Here is a 24,496-nt window from a genome sequence, read left to right on the forward strand (position 1 = left end):
ATACTTTGGATGTATTGATTGTAGATAATTGCATTCAACTATTAAACAATCTGTGTGAAACACCATGATATCAGTACTGTTTTGACTTCCGTCTTGTAAATATTCTTTGGATGTTTTGATATTTTTTGGCAAGATTAATTACATTGATTTCAGTTCATGGTAAATCGACATGGACGAAGATTCTGTATTGACTATCGATTTATCAGTAGCTTTGGTCTGTATAGTTTTAACCACGTGGGTTAACACATCTTTTTAGGCCAGACTCGTACTTTTTTTGCTTTTTAAACATGCTGACATGTTACTATTGGCTTTGCGTTTGCATATTAAACAGTAAAAAGTTTCCAGCAGTAAAAACTTTCTATCAACTTATAATAAGTTTAATTCACCAGTAGATGGGAAATTTAATAGTTTTAAGGACGCTTTGTCTGTGTGCAGGGTTTTCAACTCTAAAAATAATAGGTTTATACAATCAAAATAATTCCCTGATTTCCGAAGATCTGTTCATTATGTTCACTTCGTAAATATTGGCAAAAAATTGAACGTTCTGGAAATTCTGGTCCATCAAATCTTATGGAGTATGAACATATACATCTTTCATAAGGTAAAAAATAGCATCATATAAACCTTCAAAACATAAATAAAAGTATAAACAATGTATAATAATAAACATCAATTATTGAATGCATTTAGGGACGACATCAAAAAATAATGAAGGATAATTCAAATAGTTAGAGGGTGGGGGTCAAATTGCTGCAAGTTTTGTATAAATTGACATCGATTTTACATGTATCCTTATTGGTCAATCAATTTTTCCCAAATTAAGTTAAGAGGGGGGTAGAAGGGGTCAGTGAAAAAACTATATAAATTAAGTTTTGTATCCTTCATTGAACTCTTGATGTCGTCCCTTATGAAGATATGCTTGCATGAACTGTTATGACATGTTTATTTAAACAACCAATGTCACGAATGACAGGTATGATATGTTACCGTTAGATTTATTTGAGTTTTGTTTAGATTGAAGAATTTTACCACGGATGGAGACGATTCAAACACATCTACTTATGATATTACATTAAAGGTATTAGTTTTTAGCAATTCTTTGTAACCACAAACCAAGTTGCGGCACGCATAGTCTCAGATTTTCTTGAAATTTGGTTTTTATTGGTAGGTATCGATAAACAAACAAGAAATATTTTGACAAAAAACTTGTTTATGCCTCCGTTGCCATGGCAACGGGTCCCCATGGATTTTGCCTCAAAAATGCATATTTCGACGAACAAAAGTTACCCATTTTAAGCAGTCATCGTGCACACATTTCAATTTTGATGAATATTTTGACTTTTGTTCATTAAAATTTAACACTTAATGAAGTAAGATGAATTATAAAAATTAATTCTTACAAAAAGGGAAGAAGGATGCAGCACTGATTTAAATAGTGGAGTTTTTAATGTATTCAAGCAGGCAAATAATTTTAGTCATTTTGCATGACATGATTTTACAATTTTGCATCCACAACCAATTATAATAAGGCACTAAATGTAAACTATCACTGTTGCCTAGAAATAATTTATCAATCAAGGCTAGGGAAATAGGTTGCTAGGGTGGTTGTTATTGGAACGAAAAAAGTGTCATACTTGGTATTTTGTGAAAGAATTTTGACATTGTTATTAAAATAGCTTTAAACAGTGACAGATACAAAATAAAAATCAATGGGGACATGTGGTGCATTGAATGACCTGAAAGTGGACCTAAAGGTCAAAGGTTATTGATACCTTGACTTTGTCCTTCAGCCTTTTTTATTAAATTTTGTTAGGAAATTGTAACAAATATACACACAAAGTATTTAGAAAAAGTGTTACGCTTTTATTAGTATGAAAGCAATATGCCAAATGTGAAGGTCATGTCGTAAGTTCTTAGCAACGACCATTACTTGATATAAAAGTACCTAGCAATTATACATAGTTGGGTTCAGATTTATACGAACTATGAATAAGATCATAATTAAAAGATAAGGGGTCAATATTGTCAAAAAGACTTGACCAGCCATTCTCATATAACTAGACAATGTCTAGCAACCATCATTGTATTGTTGCTTTAGGAAAAAATTCTGAAATTTTGAAACTAAAGTTGTAATTCATTCTTCCAATTAGACTCTCAAATGTCTTTTAAGAATAGTAATTGTGTTTCTTAATAATTCACATTCATGATTTTACTCATGTAAATTTCAGTTAATCAACAGCCACTTTGTCTCCTGTTCTAATTTGAATTACCAATGCTGTACATGTTTGTTTCAAAGTATTTTATCAATTTTACACAAAAAAAAAAACGAGTTGAATCATACATCTACATCTATACTATTGATCTGTCGTGGAAATCCATAACGCAGATACTGCTGTGCAAACGTCAACCTGCGTGCTCAGTATTTACAAGTGCAATTAAAATTTGGATAAAATCAGGTTGTTTCTGTTTACAGCTGCAGTCTCCGAAGCTGCTGCTTGAAGCATTCCCGAGATGTAGCTAGGAAGGCTTCAGGAGGCAGACTGTTTCAGTCGGTGATGGTGCGTGGTATATAGCTGTATTTGTAGGCATCTGTGGAGGTACTGATCTGAGTAAATTTTTCTGAATGGTATTGTCTAGTTGAGGTAGATGGTCTTCTCACGTATGATGGTATGTTGACTGCCGCCTTCCATGTGTGGCTTTGTAGAACATGCTCAGTCTACTAGATTTCCGTCTAGATTCTAGCGTTTGCCATTCTAGGGTTGTCATGATATTTGTTACTGTCCCTGGTTCCCGACTGTATGTTGATGTCGCAAATCTGGCAGCTCTTCTTTGGACCATTTCTAGTGAGTCAATGTGGTGTTTTCGATATGGGTCCCAAACTGTGGAGGCGTACTCAAGATGTGGGCGCACTAGCGATGTATAGGCCTGCGTTTTTATGTATTGTGGACACTTCCAGATGTTGCGTCTTAGGAATCCTAGTACTCTGTTGGATTTTGTGATGACTTTTATAATGTGAGGATCCCAACTGAGATCTTCTGATAATTCGACTCCGAGGTATGGATATTGGTGGACTGTGGATATTTGTTGTCCCATCATTTCATACTCTTCTATTGTTGGGTTTTTCTTTCTCGATACTCTAAGTGTGTAGCATTTAGCTGGATGGAATGTCATCATAATATCGTTTCCCAGGGGCCTCGTGTTTCACTTTTATGTTTTGAATTTTGAAACTTTTATACATGGATAGAAATCAATATAACAAATCAAAAGTATTTCTATTGAAACTAATATGGATAAATGAACAATTAAAGAGCAAAAATTACCAACAAGACTAATTAATCCACATATCCGAAATTTTCCTTTTACTCCATACAGACGTTTTGGCCTTAAATGAATACTAAGTGAGCAAAATTCAAATAACAGCAATTTATCTTGTTTCCTTGTCCCAATTATGAACTCTTATTTATTTACTTTTGTAGTTATACATAGCTAATTCTTTATTAATATATCTATGTTAATACTAAATGTCGATTGTTACCCTAAATCGTCATTAAAGGGTATTAACTTTAATTAGGGGTTGTCAAACGAATTTAACAATGTTAAATTATTTGTAATCGAGTCTTGTCGATAAGTTTTGTATTTTAAAGTTTCCTTATGCGTTAATGATATTTTTTATATAAGGCAAAAACGCACACACAAAAACGTCCTAAAGGGCAATAACTCAAAAAAAAAATCAGCTGACGATTTCAACGAAGATCTGGTTTTGCTGATAATTACTGTATTAAATGTTTCTCTTTATCTATTATTGTTTTCAAGATAATAGGCAAAAAAGACAAAAGAAACCCTTTCAGGGCAGAAACTCCCCTGCAAATAGATAATAGGAAGATCCCTTTACTCGGAATATTTAAGCTCCTGTCAGATTTTTGACCGGATTTTCGAAGAAAAAAAACGGTCATTGATTTGGGGATGTACGGCGGTCGGTCGATCGGTCGGGCGGGCGGGCGACAGCCAAATGTTGTCCGTGCATTTACTCATGAACCGTTCAACTAAAGATTTGAAAATTTTAATATGTTGTTACTGAGAACAAAATGGAGGTCAACTTCAATAATGACGATTTGGACTTTTACCGTTCAGGAGTTATGGTTCTTGAAAGATTGAAAAATGGCGTTTCCAGTCGTGTCTGTGCATTCACTCATGAATCGTTCAATCAATGTTTATCAAATTTTAATATATTGTTACTGATGACAAAATGAGACCTCTGCAGGAAAATGCGGTTTTCTCTCTATCTGACAGCCTCTTGTTCTAATTATAACAGTTTTCATGATGATAGACAATTTAAACTTGCATTTTACACCTATATTCTATTTTGACAATGTTAGCCATCATGGGACATATTTTTTAGATGACATACACTAATGATGATTGTGGCTAAGTCAGGTTTACTAAATTTAGTCCTGGTATCTATGATGAGTTTATTTAAGGAGAAGTCCGGTAAAAGATAATTGTGCCGAAAATATTACATTTTTTTAAAACACTTAAGTGTGTACGTCACTCGATTCAATCAGTTTGTGTTACAGACTTGAACTGATTTGGTCATTACAAACGCTAACATTCAAGTTCAAATATGAAAATCTATCAAATTTGCTATTAAACTTCATTTTTATAGATGGATTTTGTCTAAAATGGATGAATGCCGAATTCATGTTCAGTCTCAACATCTATAATGCATTTTCATTAAATACAATATTTTTATTCTAATATCAAGACTAAACACAAGTGCCACCACTTCCATTCAAGACAAAAACCGTCTTACAATTAGCACAAATTCTAAAATTTCGGTATTTTTGCATGACATAATGATTCAAGAACACTACCTGACGCCTGTCAATTGTATTGTCAAAAACTACTCATATTCATCTAACAAACGCATACTACTTTCTTATAAATAGCTTAAGGGTTAACATTTTTAGCAACTTTGTAAAACGCTATATTTTGGGGTCAAAAAGGGGTCTTGATTGGCCTAGTCCGTTCGATTATTAGTTTCAGAGGAGAATATTTTTTTAACAAATTAACGACGAATAGCCCAATGTTATGAGAAAATCTCACTTGGCCCTTAGGCTCTATTAAAAAAATATTTTTTGCTAAACACACAACATATTTTTTTTTTCTAACAAAGTTTGTTTTTTAATCTTCCGCTGTTGAAATAAATCATTACTGTTGAAATACAAACATAGCAATGAGCGGATACAGGGTAGTTCTATAAGTTATGGAGTACCATTTTATATTTTGTGATGGGGATAATGGATGCTTAATGAAATGAATGTGATAGTGTCTTGAACTGAAGTTCAATAATATTGCACAAAACATGATGAAAAAGAATTTTCGGTACATTCAGATGCACATCAGCCACAATCGATTTGAAACACGAAAAAAGTGTGTACATAATGAAAATATGAAATAAGTAATCAAGCCTTATAACGAGTGAAAATGATTATTCTGTCTATGCATAAACTCTTGCCCGAAAGGCCAATCCCAACCAAAGATATAAACTGGTCGTTCTCTTAGCAGTTATACCCGTATTTCTTTTGACTTCTTCTTGTAAATTCAAAGGACCTGTCTGAAAAATAACATTAAGTGTCTTGAGGAGAGTTGTCTCCTCGGACGACATCTTTCAATTATTGCATTTGAATGTGTAATAAGTCTCATGAAATTGAATTTGCCATATAATTTACTATTCTGGATTATACATGTGTTATTTTAAAAAAGAAAACTGCATATTTATATTTTTTTATTTTTTTATGATTTTTGTCCCAATGAAACCTAAAATATATTGTTACTGCGCAGTATTTCTTTATAAATAAATGGTTGCTAGGCACTTTTTCAATATAAATAGATGGTTGCTAGGCACTTTTCCTATATAAATAAATGGTTGCTAGACATTTTTTCACTTTAAATGAATGATTGTTTAAAACGTATGTGATGAACAACCCCCCAAAACCTTTTAAGTTAGGTCTATGTAATTGTTTATATAGTCCTAAATCTAATCATGTATGGTTGCTAGGTACTTTTTTTTAAATAAGGGTGGTTGCTAAGCACTTTTGACATGACCTTGGCTCTTTGATGTTCATATGTTAATAAAAAAAGTGGATTTAAACGTCCTGAACATTTTCTCCATGTATAGTATGCCTCTTTCTATTACATTTCCTTTCAAAATTCAAATAAATATACACAAGTTCAAAGGTCAAGGTCATCAATGACCTTTGACCTCGGGTCAAATTCATGGTAATTTAATAACCAATAGATTGCACATCATAGTCATTTAATAATTATTACTTTTTCATGGATTATCTTGATAACATGGTCACTTTTCAGAGTTAAAAAGGCAAAAATTACACATTTTTGTTTCCATAGCAACTATCCTAGAACCCAATATCCCAAACATTTTGTTATAATTTATTGACTAGAAACATTGATATTTTTCATTTATAACAACAGCTTAAAATGTCTAATTTGTTCTACTAAATGTGTAAAATTTGTCTACTCAACTACATTGAAAAATGACCTCTGCTCTTGCGGTTGTGACAATATTCAACAAAAATATCGATCCAATAAATAGACTTCTTCATAAAGGATATGTATTTAACACTGTAAAGATACGAGTCATGTAAGCTTATCGATCCAATAGACTTCTTCTAAAAGGATATATATTTAACGCTGTAAAGATACGAGTCATGTAAGCTTATCGATCCTTTAAATAAACTTCTTCTAAAAGGATAATAATATATATTTAACACTGTAAAGATACGAGCCATGTAAGCTTATCAATCCTATAAATAAACTTCTTCTCAAAGGATATATATTTAACACTGTAAAGATACGAGCCATGTAAGCTTATCAATCCTATAAATAAACTTCTTCTCAAAGGATATATATTTAACACTGTAAAGATACGAGCCATGTAAGCTTATCAATCCTTTAAATAAACTTCTTCTAAAAGGACATATATTTAACACTGTAAAGATACGAGTCATGTAAGCTTATCGATCCTATAAATAAACTTATTCTAAAAGGATATATGTATAACACTGGAAAGATACGAGTCATGTAAGGTTATCGATCCTATAAATAAACTTCTTCTAAAAGGATATATATTTAACACTGTAAAGATGCAAGTCATGTAAGCTTATCGATCCTATAAATAAACTTCTTCTAAAAGGACATATATTTAACACTGTAAAGATACGATTCATGTAAGCTTGTCGATCCTTTAAATAAACTTCTTCTAAAAGGACATATATTTAACACTGTAAAGATACGAGTCATGTAAACTTTTCGATCCTATAAATAAACTTATTCTAAAAGGATATATATTTAACACTGGAAAGATACGAGTCATGTAAGCTTATCGATCCTATAAATAAACTTCTTCTAAAAGGACATATATTGAACACTGTAAAGATGCGAGTCATGTAAGCTTATCGATCCTATAAATAAACTTCTTCTAAAAGGACATATATTTAACACTGTAAAGATACGATTCATGTAAGCTTGTCGATCCTTTAAATAAACTTCTTCTAAAAGGACATATATTTAACACTGTAAAGATACGAGTCATGTAAACTTATCGATCCTATAAATAAACTTATTCTAAAAGGATATATATTTAACACTGTAAAGATACGAGTCATGTAAGCTTATCGATCCTATAAATAAACTTATTCTAAAAGGATATATATTTAACACTGGAAAGATACGAGTCATGTAAGCTTATCGATCCTATAAATTAACTTATTCTAAAAGGATATATATTTAACACTGGAAAGATACGAGTCATGTAAGCTTATCGATCCTATAAATAAACTTATTCTAAAAGGATATATATTTAACACTGGAAAGATACGAGTCATGTAAGCTTATCGATCCTATAAATAAACTTCTTCTAAAAGGACATATATTTAACACTGTAAAGATGCGAGTCATGTAAGATTGTCGATCCTTTAAATAAACTTCTTCTAAAAGGACATATATTTAACACTGTAAAGATACGAGTCATGTAAGATTGTCGATCCTTTAAATAAACTTCTTCTAAAAGGACATATATTTAACACTGTAAAGATACGAGTCATGTAAGCTTATCGATCCTATAAATAAACTTCTTCTAATAGGATATATATTTAACACTGTAAAGATACGAGTCATGTAAGCTTATCGATTCTATAAATAAAGATACGAGTCATGTAAGCTTATCGATTATATAAATAAAGATACGAGTCATGTAAGCTTATCGATCCTTTAAATAAACTTCTTCTAAAAGGATATATATTTAACACTGTAAAGATACGAGTCATGTAAGCTTATCGATCCTTTAAATAAACTTCTTCTAAAAGGATATATATTTAACACTGTAAAGATACGAGTCATGTAAGCTTGTCGATCCTTTAAAAAAAACTTCTTCTAAAAGGACATATATTTAACACTGTAAAGATACGAGTCATGTAAGCTTATCGATCCTATAAATAAACTTATTCTAAAAGGATATATATTTAACACTGGAAAGATACGAGTCATGTAAGCTTATCGATCCTATAAATAAACTTATTCTAAAAGGATATATATTTAACACTGGAAAGATACGAGTCATGTAAGCTTATCGATCCTATAAATAAACTTATTCTAAAAGGATATATATTTAACACTGGAAAGATACGAGTCATGTAAGCTTATCGATCCTATAAATAAACTTCTTCTAAAAGGACATATATTTAACACTGTAAAGATGCGAGTCATGTAAGCTAATCGATCCTATCAATAAACTTCTTCTAAAAGGACATATATTTAACACTGTAAAGATACGAGTCATGTAAGATTGTCGATCCTTTAAATAAACTTCTTCTAAAAGGACATATATTTAACACTGTAAAGATACGAGTCATGTAAGCTTATCGATCCTATAAATAAACTTCTTCTAATAGGATATATATTTAACACTGTAAAGATACGAGTCATGTAAGCTTATCGATTCTATAAATAAAGATACGAGTCATGTAAGCTTATCGATTATATAAATAAAGATACGAGTCATGTAAGCTTATCGATCCTTTAAATAAACTTCTTCTAAAAGGATATATATTTAACACTGTAAAGATACGAGTCATGTAAGCTTATCGATCCTATAAATAAACTTCTTCTAATAGGATATATATTTAACACTGTAAAGATACGAGTCATGTAAGCTTATCGATTCTATAAATAAAGATACGAGTCATGTAAGCTTATCGATTATATAAATAAAGATACGAGTCATGTAAGATTGTCGATCCTTTAAATAAACTTCTTCTAAAAGGACATATATTTAACACTGTAAAGATACGAGTCAGGTAAGCTTATCGATCCTTTAAATAAACTTTTTCTAAAAGGACATATATTTAACACTGTAAAGATACGAGTCATGTAAGCTTATCGATCCTTTAAATAAACTTCTTCTAAAAGGATATATATTTAACACTGTAAAGATACGCGTCATGTAAGCTTGTCGATCCTTAAATATATATTTAACACTGTAAAATGATCTTTGAACATAAGTTTTATCGGTACTAACATTGACTTTGTTATCAATGTATTAAAATATAAGATTTCTTTGTTGCATTGATTATTCATGAATGTTTTTTGTACTTATTTTAAAATGTTGGTTACAAATAACATTAACTTCAGCAGATGCTTTTGGTTTCGGAGTACTTGGATTCACTTGCGGTTTTATGTGCGAGTTATTCTGTAAGAGCTTCGATTCTTAATATTGATTTATTTAAATTACAACCGATTGTAGAGTGTGAAGATAAAGGTTATATCTTTGGTTAGCTTGCTTGTTAGATGAACAGTGAAGTCATTATTAGGTAAGGTATACTACCCTCCTTTCGAAGTAGTCTAATCCTACAGACAGATAGATTGCTTATCTGTCGGAATAGTCTACTCTTAAAGGAGTGTAGTTTAACTAACCTAATAATGACTTCACGGTTCAGCTAGCAAGCAAGCTAACCAAAGATATTATTTTTACCTACACACTCAATGCAATCGGCTGTAAATACTTTGTGTAATTGTTTGTCTTGTATAATGATTGTTAGATTTTCATTACTGTTTCTGATATAGATATTGTACACATGCCTTACAAAGGAAAACTTGATAAAAATCTAAACAAAAAAAATGACTGAGTTTATGTTTGAAATTTATTTCAATATTTCATAGAACAATATTGTAGGACAGACAAGAGACATGCAATGAAATCTGCAATGTACTTTATGAATACGGTTATTAGGCGGTTTTACAGAAATGATCCATATGATTGTATAATAAATATAAGATACAAGCAATTGGACAGTCAATACCATTTTCCGACATTAAGATAATGAATTTATTACATTCATATTATATATATATATATATGAATTTGTCTACTCCCTTATGTATGTCGTTGTGTAGACACGGGACGGTTTAAAGCTTGGCATCAAGTTCTTCTCTCATGTGTGATTGAGTTCTTCTCTCATGTGTGATCGAGTTCTTTACTCAGGTGTGATCTGGTTCTTTACTCATGTGTGATCAAGTTCTTCACTCATGTGTGATCGAGTTCTTCACTCATGTGTGATCGAGTTCTTCACTCAGGTGTGATTGAGTTTTTCACTCATGTGTGATTGAGTTCTTCACTCATGTGTGATTGAGTTCTTCTCTCATGTGTGATTGAGTTCATCACTCAGGTGAGATTGAGTTCTTCACTCATGTGTGATTGAGTTCTTCACTCATGTGTGATCGAGTTCTTCACTTATGTGTGATCGAGTTCTTCACTCAGGTGTGATTGAGTTCTTCACTCAGGTGTGATTGAGTTCTTCACTCGGGTGTGATCGAGTTCTTCACTAATGTGTGATTGAGTTATTCACTCAGGTGTGATCGAGTTCTTCTCTCACAAAACGAAAACCCATTTTTATATTAAATGTAAATGAACACGAAAAGCTAAAAAAGGCCACATAATTTTAAGAGAGAAAAAAATGAAAACGACATGTTATTAATTTCATGCGTCCGCATCGCGTTTCTAGATTTACCTTCATAAGGAACGCTCACAGCCGAATATTTGAATGCCAGAGATGTATAAGAACCGTCACAGTTGAAAAGCTATATAACAAAGAATTACTTAAAAAAATAGCCAAATTCATCTTAGGTCTAATTTGCCTGAGGGATTTGACATCTTAGTTTCTTTATAATTTCAAAATTTATCAGCGGACAATTTAAAAAATGTTTGTTACAAATCATGTCAGTACCGAAGTACTGACTACTACTGATCTGATGGTACTCTCAAGGACTGATAGTCCACCAGCAGCGGTATCGACCCAGTACTGTAAAAATTGAAAGAACAAGTTAATATTTCCATGTGTCCGAAGCGGTTTTTTCTGTATTCACCTTGATTGAAAACGCCTAGGATGCATGAGAACCGAAACAGTTGAAGATCTATGTAACCGAAAAGGACGTTAAAAATGGCCAAAATCTATCTAAAGAGATAACAGAGCAGATTACCGTTTGGTTCTATTTCATCAAATAACTTGTCTAATCGGCAATACAACCTCATCTCATTATTTTAATATTCCTCGTGTGTACCGACATACCTTGGTGCACAATCAATCATAAAAAAAATTGACTCAAAGGGGCCAATAATGTTGATTGCCTGAAATTTCAAAAATCTTCTGGTAGGCATTTTGATCCTATTGTAGAAATGATCCAATGATAGTACTCTTATACCAATTTTGAGTTTGTGTTGCTAATAGCCAAATTCAAGATGACCACCACCACTTGCATAAATGAAAACAGTGGAATGAATAGAACTATGAGCAATACGTATACATTCACATAGATTCTCATAAAATCTCTTATTCGTTTAAATGAAACCAGCATGCATAAATTACTGGAGAACAATTTGTCAATCAATGGAAGTATTACTATATAATACTCCTAAGGTCAAACACACCAATACGTTTCAAACAAGAACTATCCACACTGATCTGTGTCCACAATTGTACTGATAATTAAATCTGTCAACTTCATATATTGTTATTGTATCTTAATTACATAGTTATAAGAAATATGTTATATTACTTCTAATTGAAACTGAACGCAGCTTGTCCACTCGACCACTAACAGAAAAATTGGCAATTGCAAATATTTTAACAAAAAAACGTAAAAAAAAGGTCGTATAAATCAATAGACAAAAATAGGACTTGGTACCGCCTCGAACGTGAACTACCATTTAAACTTAAGGAAGGTTTATATATGAGTCTCTATAAGATTTTTTTCCTTTTCACTGAACATAATATTTTTTGAAAAAAAACATAATTTCCGAAAGAAAAGCATTCTACAGAAATGCATCCATTTTACAGCGATGACCGCGAGAGAAACTCTGCAAACGGCCCTTGCGTTTTTAAGCATCCATCACTTCGTGTAAATCGAATAAATACGCGGACATTGTCGAGTGCAAAATAACATTCCTTTTCACTTGTGACATGGATATATATTATTTCATCAATAAATATTCATGAAATTATTTTTTAGAAACATAGATAAATGAAATGAAAATGTTTTGTCGTGAGAAATATTATATGTTTCAGTAACAAATCATGAAATTTGTGTTAATGCATGCGGAAGAATCTTGGGAGATTGTCTGCAATATATATAAAAGTTATATTAAATTATAATATATAACAACAAACCAAATTATACCGATAACAAATGATTATATTACTACAATATAATAATCTTAATGGTGAGGTTGAATTTCCTATCATTTATTCATCATCCGCATAGGAACTTGTCTTAGAAAAAATATATCTATGTACCTCAGGTATAGAGATATGACCATCCACCAGAACTTGTAGTCATCCGATGTTCAGTACTTCAGTACTTTGATTACTGTTTGGGATGTATTTATACGACTCAAGACTGCCTTCCTAAAGAATACCTTGTTTTAAGAAATGCATCCTTTATATTGTTTGTGATGTATAAACACGCAGACACACCTGCTTTCCGACAGAAACTTTATTTTAACGAAATGCATCCTTTTCGTGTATTTTAATGTTTATAAATATGCCGCCACGTCTGCCTTTCGACAGAAAACCCAATTCTAAAGACCCGCATCCTTTCTGACTGTGTATGATGTATAATTACGCATCCACGTCTGTCTTCCGATAATACCCCATTCTAAAGAAATGCATCCTTTTTTACTGTGTGGGATGTATAAATACGCAGCCACGCTGGACTTCCGACAGAGAATCCCGGTCTAAAAAAATGCATCCTTTTACTGTTTTAGATGTATAAATATGCAGCCACGTCTGCCTTCCGGAAGAAAAACCCAATTCTAAAGACATGCATCCAATACTCCATTCTAAAGAAATGTATCTTCTTTAAAAATGTCATTCTCTGAAATGTATAAATACGCAGCCACGTCTTTCTCCCATTTCAATACCCCATTCTAAAGAAATGCATCTTTTTACTGTGTTTGATGTATTAATACGCAACCACGTCTTTCTTCCAACCCAGTACCGCATTCTAAAGAAATGCATCGTTTTACTGTGTTTGATGTATAAATACGCAGCCACGTCTTTCTTCCAACTCAATACCCCATTCTAAAGAAATGTATCTGTTTACTGTGTTTGATGTATTAATACGCAACCACGTCTTTCTTCCAACCCAATACCCCATTCTAAAGATATGCATCTTTTATTAATCTGAGGAATATATAAATACGCAGCCATCTCTGCTTTTCGACAGACAACTTAATTCTAAAGAAATGCATCCTTTCTGACTATGTAGGCTGTATAAAAGGCATCCACGTATGCCTTCTGACAGAATATCCACTTCTAAACAAATGCATCCCTCTTTACTGTTTGTGATGTATAAATACGCAGCCACAATTTACATCACACAGTTGTGCATCTAAACGCTATTAGCCCACATAAGTGCATTAAGCTTCTAAAACTGCGCTTAGCCCGTGATGAGACTGTGTAAAAATTATAAATAAAATACCACTGGATAGAGCTTTTCATTAAAACAATATATTCTTATTTGTTATTCAGTACCCATAATAACAATTAATCAATCATTGCTATAGTAAGATAAACGATAACCAACGAGAATCCAATCCTTCTTACTATATAAATCCTTGGTGTAATTTAGTATGTTATGTTTTTAAAGATCGAGATCAATGGCACGTGCTAGTAATCAACCGGGTCAACAGGTGATAGACCCATTGATCCATAACGAATGAAAGAAGATTAGCAATTACATGAATATTTTACAATTGCATCTATCATAGTCTGTGTAGTTCAAGGATCGAACACTGTTATAATGGCTTCTTTCTAAACACTACAAATGACACAGTTATAACCCTAAACATGAAAAGTATTTTAGTAAATTGTCTGTAAACGACATAAAATCAATACAGATTCTGTAATCAAATTTATGTAATACAAATCATTCAAATAATGACAAAGGTGAAAGTAGACGTGTCAGTTAATCCGTGTTCGAACCACTTGCAAAGGAAAACTGAAATAAACATACTTCAGTTTTTTTTATGATGTGCGGCAGAGATGTGCAGTGAAATTCCGTAATTAAACAACAAACATTGATATGAACAAATGTGAGTATCTTTGTAGAATGTACATTTTGAGTATTTATTAAAATTCTCAATTTTATTGTACTTTTAAGGAATTTTAAGCTATAAATACAAATCCATGTAATATTGAATTAAGCTTTTTGTGTCGAAAAAAAAAAAGACATACATAGATTAGACCGTTGGTTTTCCCGTTTGAATGGTATTACACTAGTAATTTTTGGGCCCTTTCACAGGCACTCGTCTCAGATTGTTTTTCCTATATACCTTTATATAACACAAGGTACTTAACTCGCGATTTGGAAAAAAATAAGGCGGTGACCTAATTCCGTTATATGCCGATTTCTCGGCTGTCAACACCACTAAAACTTGTTATGTCGTAAATCTAAATTGATTTATCTTCACAATGGTGTATAACACGCCTACTTTTGTTGTCGGAATCATCCATAGCAATTTTAGCAAGTTTACTTTTATAAATTGTTACTGGATGGAGAGTTGTCTCATTGGCACTCATACCACATCTTCCTATATCTATATAATAAAAAAAAAAAGCATGCAACTATTTTGGCTAGTAGTTCATACATAAAATAGCATTCAACATAAAGTTCTTAAACAAAAGATAGCCAAATCAGATCTAGTCCACAAATCATCTTTTCATCTTCTTGCAAGTGATTTGGACACTTCAAAACATCGTAATGGTAACATGTCATCTGACAGATGCTAATTGCATTTACTAAGAATAAAGGTTTGTGTACTTACAAAATACGGCATCTCAGAGAACAGGAATTAAATAAAGGCAACAGTAGTATACCGCTGTTCAAAACTCATAAATCCATGGACTAAAACAAAATCGGGGTAACAAACTAAAACTGAGAGAAACGCATTAAATATAAGAGGAGAACAACGACACAACATTAAAATGTAACACACACAGAAACGGACTAAGCATTAGACAAAATCCTTTGAGAATAACAAATATAACATCAAAACCAAATATATGAATTTGGGATAGACAAGTACCGTGCCACGTCTTATCTCAATATTTTATAAAGCTTGATTATGTTGTCAACTTGATATAACCTCAAATTATTTCAACGTGTAACATGGACAATTTTGTGTATCGTTGTTCTTGACTTTGGCACCGTTCCAGTAACATAAGTAAGGTGTCGTGGGTTCGCTGCCTATGTCAAGTGTTTTTAACATATGACGTCATTAAGCTTTGTGTACATTAGGCATTACAGAATGAAATTACATTTGATAAAAAGAAGATGTTCATGTGAAAAATGTGAGAGTTGTATATATAAATATGATAGAACTCATACTTCTCCATTGCCACAGAGAAAAAGTAGTCTGATTGAGACCTTTGAAAGTCATTGTGACTTATGAATAGAAAATTGAAATGTTGCATTTCATTAAATAAAACAGTAGTATACCGCTGTTCAAAACTCATAAATCCATGGACTAAAACAAAATCGGGGTAACAAACTAAAACTGAGAGAAACGCATTAAATATAAGAGGAGAACGACACAACATTAAAATGTAACACACACAGAAACGGACTAAGCATTAGACAAAATCCTTTGAGAATAACAAATATAACATCAAAACCAAATATATGAATTTGGGATAGATAAGTATACCGTGACACGTCTTATAGTAATGTTTTACACTCAAAAATAAGAGAAAACAAACGACACAACGGAAACACAACGTTAATACGTAACACACACAGAAACGAACTATAATATAACAATGGCCATATTCCTGACTTGGCTAGTTTTGTGGCATGCCAAACATCCCTCTTTTATGGCCATGTGAAATATAACATTAAAATGACAACACAACATTACAGGACTACAATATAAATAAATAGAAGAAAACAATTGACAAAGAAACAAACGAAAAATAGCTAACAAAAGGCAACAAGTTTAAAGTTTAACAAATATATTATTTTCAAATTTGCAAATCCAATTCTCACGGAAAATCACTATCACAATCGTTGACCACTGAATCATCACCAGATTTAACACAGATTACATTCATACGATTTTTAAACTAGAAATATATTCCACAGTATATTTCAACTTAGGCACGCATATATGCTTAGGAAGACTTTTCGTTCTTTTAAAAATACGTATACAAAATTTTGCTTAATATTAATATTGTATATTAATACTTCTGTTCTGGCATATATACATCACCCACTTATTAAAGGCGTTTTTTTAATCTCACTTCAAATCTGCAATTTGGATTATCTCTTTATTGATACGGATGACAACAGAAGACTAAAGTAAAGACCATAAATTCCCGTGGAAATTTCAAGTGGAAGCCCAGCGGTACTGTTAATAAAAACAGAAAACTTTTCGTTTGTTACAAAACAATCCCGATACATTGGTCACATAATACTGATTGATTGATTGATTGATAGTTGTTGTTTAACGCCACTTTCAGCACAGTTTTGCAATATCGTAACGGTTATTTTATTGGGGGATCAATTGATAAAGAGATAGATACAATTTACCTAGAATCTATTACACAAGTGCACATAGGCAATTCATCCTTAACCTCTGGGCTGTTTCACACGTGCGCATGGGCAATGTGAAAAGGTCGTTTTCTTAAAATTACCGTTACGAAACTTCGTGACCGCTATATTACACTAGTTAAAGCGGCCATTTGTCCTTTTTGTAAACCTTGTCTTGTTGATGATTTTTCTCTCTATCAATTATGATTTTCAAGATAATAGGAACAATACAGGATGACATAATGACTTTAGAAATTTTATGTTAGTTTTCGCAGAAGGTTACAGTGGCGCCACCCTATGCTCAGAAACATATTGAAATGTTCTTTATATACCATATTCTCCACCTTAACAAGCAAACAAAATTTAAAGGTCGAAGTCTATCGCTGCATATGAAACCATGAAATAAGATTTGAATAGATACAGACAAATTTCTAGAATATTTACTTATATGAAATATAATCCTATTTCGATCTTAAACATTTTTAACAGAGGAAGCAGATATATAATTTTTATTGATATACAATTAGAATAATACATTTTGCAATACACAGTATATTTACTGAAACAATTGAAGTAAAAAAAAGACACCATTACAGGGATGTTTATAGGGGGTACTGTCTCTATTCCTTTGATAACCTGTACTCTGCTATCATGTGAACTTCTTCTTTTTCAGGGAACAATGTTGAATTTGCATTTAATATTGGCCGCTGGACATTAAGCAACTATCAATTGAACATGATGACCATAAATTGTCTTATAAAAAGTAAAATCACAAAAATACCGAGCGCCGAGGAAAATTCAAAACGGAAAGTCCCTAATCAAATAGCAAAATCAAAGGCTCAAACACATAAAACGAATGGATAACAACTGTCATATTCCTGACTTGGTACAAGCATATTCTTATGTTTGAAAATGGTGGATTGTAGGTTTCATAACTAGAAAGAGTTGAATATTGCTTGATCATGTTGGTATAAACTCGAGTTATTTAATTTCAATATAATAATAAACGAGCTTGAAATGATTTAGTTATGACTATTTGATTTATATAATAAGAGTTGATATATTACTGCCTACTTTTTTTTACCAACAGACAAATATTTTAAATAACACCTGAAAATATTCAGACGATATAATTCTTATATATTTTTTTTTTATTTTCCTTATATGTATGAAACAAGATGATGGTTATACATCAATAAAGCAGATCTCCATGACTACAAACAGAAAGAGATTTAAAGGTTCAAATAGATTTTCTCTTTTGCTACAGATAAATAACTAGGACATATGGCAATCATTACGTCATGCCAAGAAAAGAAAAGCAGTCGATATAATCAATCAAAAACTAACAAATTCTTTCATATTCCCCAGATCCCCTTAAAGAAAAAAAACTTAAAATAATTCATATACAAATCTTGCTGATAAAAAACACACAGACAATTCGTTTTTGTTTTGTCTCAAGCTTCTCAATGTACTATACACATTTTCTATATTTCAGTCTTACATATATATACATATGTGTACTCAAATGCTAATTTTATATACATAATTTAAAAATAATTTGGTATTCAAAACGGTTCTTATATTTACATTATAATATTTGATGCAGGTAATTAAATTTAAAAAAAACCAGTACGAAATTGGTACTTTTTTAACTTCAGTCTATAATTCAGCTTTGGTCCATTTTATAATGCTGCCCGTTACTTTTAGTTATGATTCAATGAATGATCAGTTGGAGTACTGACTTTAATCAGTAGCATTTCATCTCGTTCATTTTCGTCTGTTCATAAAGGGAATGTTTAATGCACATCTGTTGCTATGGTAATATGTATCTGTTTAATAAAGTGCATACCGGTACATCACTGTTCGCTGAAACAAATCGTAGGAATGAGTTTATTTCTTTATTATGCTGGAAGATTAACTTGGTGTTCAAAGTCAACTTCAATAGTCATTCCTGAAATAAAACAAAATATATTGTAACTGCAATAATAAAAACGCTCCTGGTCTAAAATTTACTTCAAATCTAAGTTTTACAGATATGATTATTCCGATCATTACAAAAAGTGATTATCAGACAATAGAGCCCAACATATGGTCACAGTCAACAGACATAACCAAGCTATTTATTAACTACTTAAATTTATAAGTGACAAATAAGTCTGGATAAAAATTATTTGAGCATAACAAGGAAACATTTGAAAAAGGCCAACTGTTTAAAGTATATTTACCGAATATTTCGTTTTTAATTAATTTCACTTCCTCCGCAGAAACAGTTTTCGCCAAAATCTTATTTAGTTGATCTGTATACAATATAGCTGGTTTGTTATGGTTATCAAACCTTTTTAAAAGGTCACTCAATATGTTACATAATTCATTAAAACGTGTATCATCCAAATGAAATATTCTAGAGTGTTGTAATTCATTCCTTGTCAGTCTTATGCGCTCAATATCATCTCCAATAGCTAAGTCTGTATTTTGAATTCTTTGCCATGAACCGCCCCATGAATTACTTGGAATATGTTTATTAAGATTTCTGTGCTCACTGTACAAGTTTGTTATATCACATTCCCTCCTTGGACGTATATTTGGTTTGTCTTGTTTCAATAAGTCATATGAAGCATCAGCTAGAATATTCAGTACAATAATGCCCATCTTTGTAAAATTTATTTCCTCATTTGTGAACTGAAATGCATATAAAAGTAGAGAATTATGATGTAAAAGGCTAAAATAAGGCTTAATAGAATTAGGAGATGACTGTATTGTATTTTAAGCTTGGCCTTCGTAAATTGTAGATTTTACTGTCGCAAATTGAGTTAACCTTGCGACAGTAAAATCAAGTTTTACGAAGGCCAAGCTTAAAATACAATACAGTTATCTCCATTCTAATGTCACATATTAAAAGAAATGTCATTTGATAAATATTTTGGCTATAAAATGCCATAAATGAAAAAGTCAGCGAAACTGTTACATCGTCTTTAGCATCTAAACAATGTGACGTCATATGTATACTCTGGATGTCAAACATGAATAATTAACGTATCTTTACTTTTCGTACGCTTCAGAATGGTTTCAATATAGACAAAAAGAAGATTTTGAGGCTCAAAATGTGACTATCTTGTTTATTTTTTTTAAACTTACATACCCCAAAAAAATCGGAATTAAAAATGGTGGCTTTCTTAGTTACGGACTGGTAGAGCGTGGAATCTAACCCCTCAAAATATTTGTCAACGTCCAATGAAAATTATCGTTACAAACAAATTGCATTAGAATTGTTGGGTGAATCAACTGTCGACGAAATAGTCATGTGGTTGAAAAAGTTTGCTGCAACAAAAAACCAATCAGCTAGCAATAAAAAAAAACAAACTTTTTAATCAATAGGAATATTTTCTCACAACCAAAATCTCTAAATATTGTCCAAAAAATAATAACAAAACAATAGTTTATCCTAGTTTCTTAGCAGATGAAAACAACACTAGAAGTGTGATATAACATACCCCTGTCAAACTGGCTGCTGATGATGACTCTCCATAGATATTTGAAATGTCTCGGATACCAGCCTTGACACGGACACACACCTGCAATTAACAAACTGAAGAACCATTAGTTAGCAAGCTTACATATACCAACACCACTCCTTCCCATAAGTAAAAGGCTACAGCTTATAATGACATTTCTGTTTACTTTAATTTCGGGCAGTAACTTTATGACAAAATATCTAGATGTGTTAGAAACTTTCAATAGGGATCTTATTATATCTGATCATATGATCCATGTACAGTTGCAATCCTAAAATATTTGTTTTAGCATCTGGAAGCAATATTTGCAGGGAGTTTTAATTATATTTAGTAACTTTGCCCTTGGCCTTTAATGTGGTGACTTCAAAATCAGTAATGATCTTCCTCATACTAAATGTGAGGATAAATTCAGGAATGGTTGTAATCAGATATAAAGTATTGGCATTTGGAAACGAAAATGACTCACAGATGGACAGACAGACGGACCAACAGATCAAAAACTATATTACCATTGGTATTGTAAAACTAGAACATATTTGATATGTCATGGTCAGGCGCGCTCAATTAAATTATTATTTCTCTTCAAATATTCCATGATCGATGATTGTTGGTTTTAAAGCCACGGTCAGCTTTATCAAACTGTCGGTTTTTATTATTTGAGGAAGCAGGAGTGCTCGGAAAGAACCAATGACCTTCGCCAAGAAAACTGCTAATACTAGTTAAAGTTCAGTGAGATCAGAGTCGAAAAAACCTTCAATGTTCAAAGTTCGAACTCACACCATCTTGACAGGCTAGTGATACTGTGAAAGTAATGAACTACTAGACCTGTTGGCCAAACGAGACACCATCAGTTGCATTAGTTCATTGTTCGTTGATAGCTTTTTGCTTATTACACATTGTGTATGTATGTTTTGAGGAAAACTAACGAAACAATTTTCTCATTTGAGTACAGTTATCCCTATATAAAGTTAATTGGCGTTTTAAAATCATAATTTTTTAATTTTTAATTTTTAAGTTACTAGGCGAATATTTGCAATTTATCCTGCAATCGACAATTTTACTTAATATACATGTACATATACGTGTGTACATATAAACAGAAAAAAAACCATCAAAAACTATATAGTTTACGTAAATAGTCTCCTGATATCCTGTTGCTGTTGCAAGCGAACAGCTTTTTCAATTCAATTTTACGTCACAGTTCATGTTGACTGCATCTAAGTAATGTCAATTTCTTTACTTAGAGACTTTTAATTGATAAAAAAAATTAAAACTCAACATCAATACTGAATGGCAGAATGAAAATAATATACTAGTACATGTATTGTCGAAAAATATAGAGTATCTGTGTACTCTCTACTAAACAGAAGACAAGTTAGGCAACCCTTGCTTTTCTTACGGTTTCTGAATTTTATATTTTCCGACATTGTACATATACCGTGTATTAACCCTTAGGCTTTATTTCAAGTTATAGTGGCAATGATGGAAGTTTAGCAAGGGGAAATCACATATTATATACTAGATTTAGTTTACCTTTGATGGAAATTTAGACCCAATGGTTTAAGAGAAGTAAATTTTGTTATGGTTACTAAAAATTACTAAATGATATAAAAATAAGATGAATGATATGATTGTTAACATGGTTAATGGGACAACTAATCACTAGACATCAATTGAAGTAAAACAAAAAAAATATAAAAGTTCATTTTCTAAATGTATAAATACCGTAAATGGTAAAATTTTGGTTATAGTGATATCTCGATTTATTTGGTGCTTGAAATGAAAGCGCCATAATTATATAATGAAACACTATATTGAAACATTTAATACAATTTTTGATAATCATAATTTAAAACACCATAAGAAATGTTAATACTTATAAGTTGCAATTATCCTCTAAAGAAGTTTAAGTATAAACATTTGATGAAATTTATTATATAATTAGTGGGTCAAAACATCATTTGACGTACCAGGAAAATAATCTTTTTAATGCTTTCTTAAAATTACCAGACCAATTTAAATGGAAATGGCACTTTGATCTACCCTCAAATTAATTGCAATTGATATGATCGGATTAATTATATTAGAGAGTATGTTTTATGTGCTATCCCAAATGTGTTTATTTACTGTGCTTGAATTTTCCTTTCTTCAGGCGTTTTGCATATTATCCGATAACAAACAACTAACAAACAAATTGATTATATCAAAATAAAAAGACAGTAGTGTCACAAAGTGTAAGTTTTTGACATATCAAAATTAAACCAATACCTTTTTAGTAAACATCACCAAAATATCAAGATTTACGGAAACTTGTAGGTAATAAATAAACAATCAGATGATTTATTTTGATCATGAAGAGGCTTCTGTATATATTTTATTTCTAAAATATTTTTCCCGAGACTATATCCCAAGTTCTATTGAAAAAAAAACACATTTATAACATGTATGTAATTCAGTCTTTGTCGTTAGTCATGTCTGTCATGGTTTCATTTCGTTTATTGTTTTGTCATTAAGCATTTTAAATAAGGCCATTAGTGTTTTTGATTTTTTTTGTTCATTGTTGAACGCTGCACAGTTGAAGTTCACTTCATTCAAAATCTGGTAGTTACATGTTTCATAGGCAATCATAGCACATTTCTCTTTTGAAAAAAGCCAAAATATGGGACATTTTTGATATTGTTCAATCAGTTATACAGTAATACAAGTTATATCAAGTCAACAAAGATACATGGCTTATAATATGGTACGAAAGACGTGTTTCATCTACGTAAGACTCATCAGTAGGGTTCGTATCAAAATAGTTGGAAAACCGAATCAAATACAAAGTTTAAACCAGAAAACCTAAAATAAAACATGTAATACGTATATTAATTTAGATGAGAACTTAAGACACTCTCAACATTTTAATTTTAATTATTTAAAAGCTCAGCAAGTTTTGCGCTTAAGATATTAAAATTTTACTTTCTCTAGTGGAGAAATTTCATATCACACTTGTAACAGTGGTGGAATCTATATTTTCCTATGGATGTTGCCATTTACCTTTTTCCGTTATTAAGAGACTATTATGTATGGTTATAGGAACGAGTAATACACAATATGAGTTTTGTTAAGGCTCATCCTGTATAGTATTTAATGAAATGCAACATTTCAATTTTCTATTCATAAGTCACAATGACTTTCAAAGGTCTCAATCAGACTACTTTTTCTCTGTGGCAATGGAGAAGTATGAGTTCTATCATATTTATATATACAACTCTCACATTTTTCACATGAACATCTTCTTCATATCAAATGTAATTTCATTCTGTAATGCCTAATGTACACAAAGCTTAATGACGTCATATGTTAAAAACACTTGACATAGGCAGCGAACCCAAGACACCTTACTTATGTTACTGGAACGGTGCCAAAGTCAAGAACAACGATACACAAAATCTTCCATGTTACACGTTGAAATAATTTGAGGTTATATCAAGTTGACAACATAATCAAGCTTTATAAAATATTGAGATAAGACGTGGCACGGTACTTGTCTATCCCAAATTCATGTATTTGGTTTTCATGTATATTTATTTATCTCGTGGTGTTTTGTCTGATGCTTGGTCCGTTTCTGTGTGTGTTGCGTTTCGGTGTTGTGTCGTTGTTCTCCTCTTATATTTAATGCGTTTCCCTTGGTTTTAGTTTGTTACCCCGATTTTGTTTTTTGTCCATGGATTGATGAGTTTTGAACAGGGGTATACTACTGTTGCCTTTATTTATCTAATTTCCACTTTTATGAAACCTATACATCTTGAATAAAACTTTATGTACATGTATGGTAATAA

General features: G+C 31.6%; 2 protein-coding genes across 2 annotated transcripts in view; both read right to left on the minus strand.

Annotated features, from left to right (window-relative positions):
- Positions 1-2,655: 2,655 nt before the first annotated feature.
- On the minus strand, positions 2,656-3,171 carry LOC139497745 (uncharacterized). The gene has a single exon (XM_071285979.1). The coding sequence runs from the start codon at positions 3,169-3,171 to the stop codon at positions 2,656-2,658; it is 516 nt and encodes a 171-aa protein (XP_071142080.1).
- A 14,483-nt stretch (positions 3,172-17,654) lies between these two features.
- LOC139498906 (uncharacterized) overlaps positions 17,655-24,496 on the minus strand; it is a 46,693-nt gene continuing 39,851 nt past the window's right edge. The window contains exons 10-12 of the mRNA XM_071287496.1: positions 20,652-20,732; positions 19,386-19,839; positions 17,655-19,111 (exon numbers count right to left, since the gene is read on the minus strand). Of these exons, the coding sequence (XP_071143597.1) occupies positions 19,062-19,111; positions 19,386-19,839; positions 20,652-20,732 (585 nt within the window). The 3' untranslated portion in view covers positions 17,655-19,061. The remainder of the gene's footprint in view (positions 19,112-19,385; positions 19,840-20,651; positions 20,733-24,496) is intronic.

Source organism: Mytilus edulis, chromosome 12 (assembly GCF_963676685.1).
Source record: "Mytilus edulis chromosome 12, xbMytEdul2.2, whole genome shotgun sequence".
NCBI classification, from domain to species: domain Eukaryota; kingdom Metazoa; phylum Mollusca; class Bivalvia; order Mytilida; family Mytilidae; genus Mytilus; species Mytilus edulis.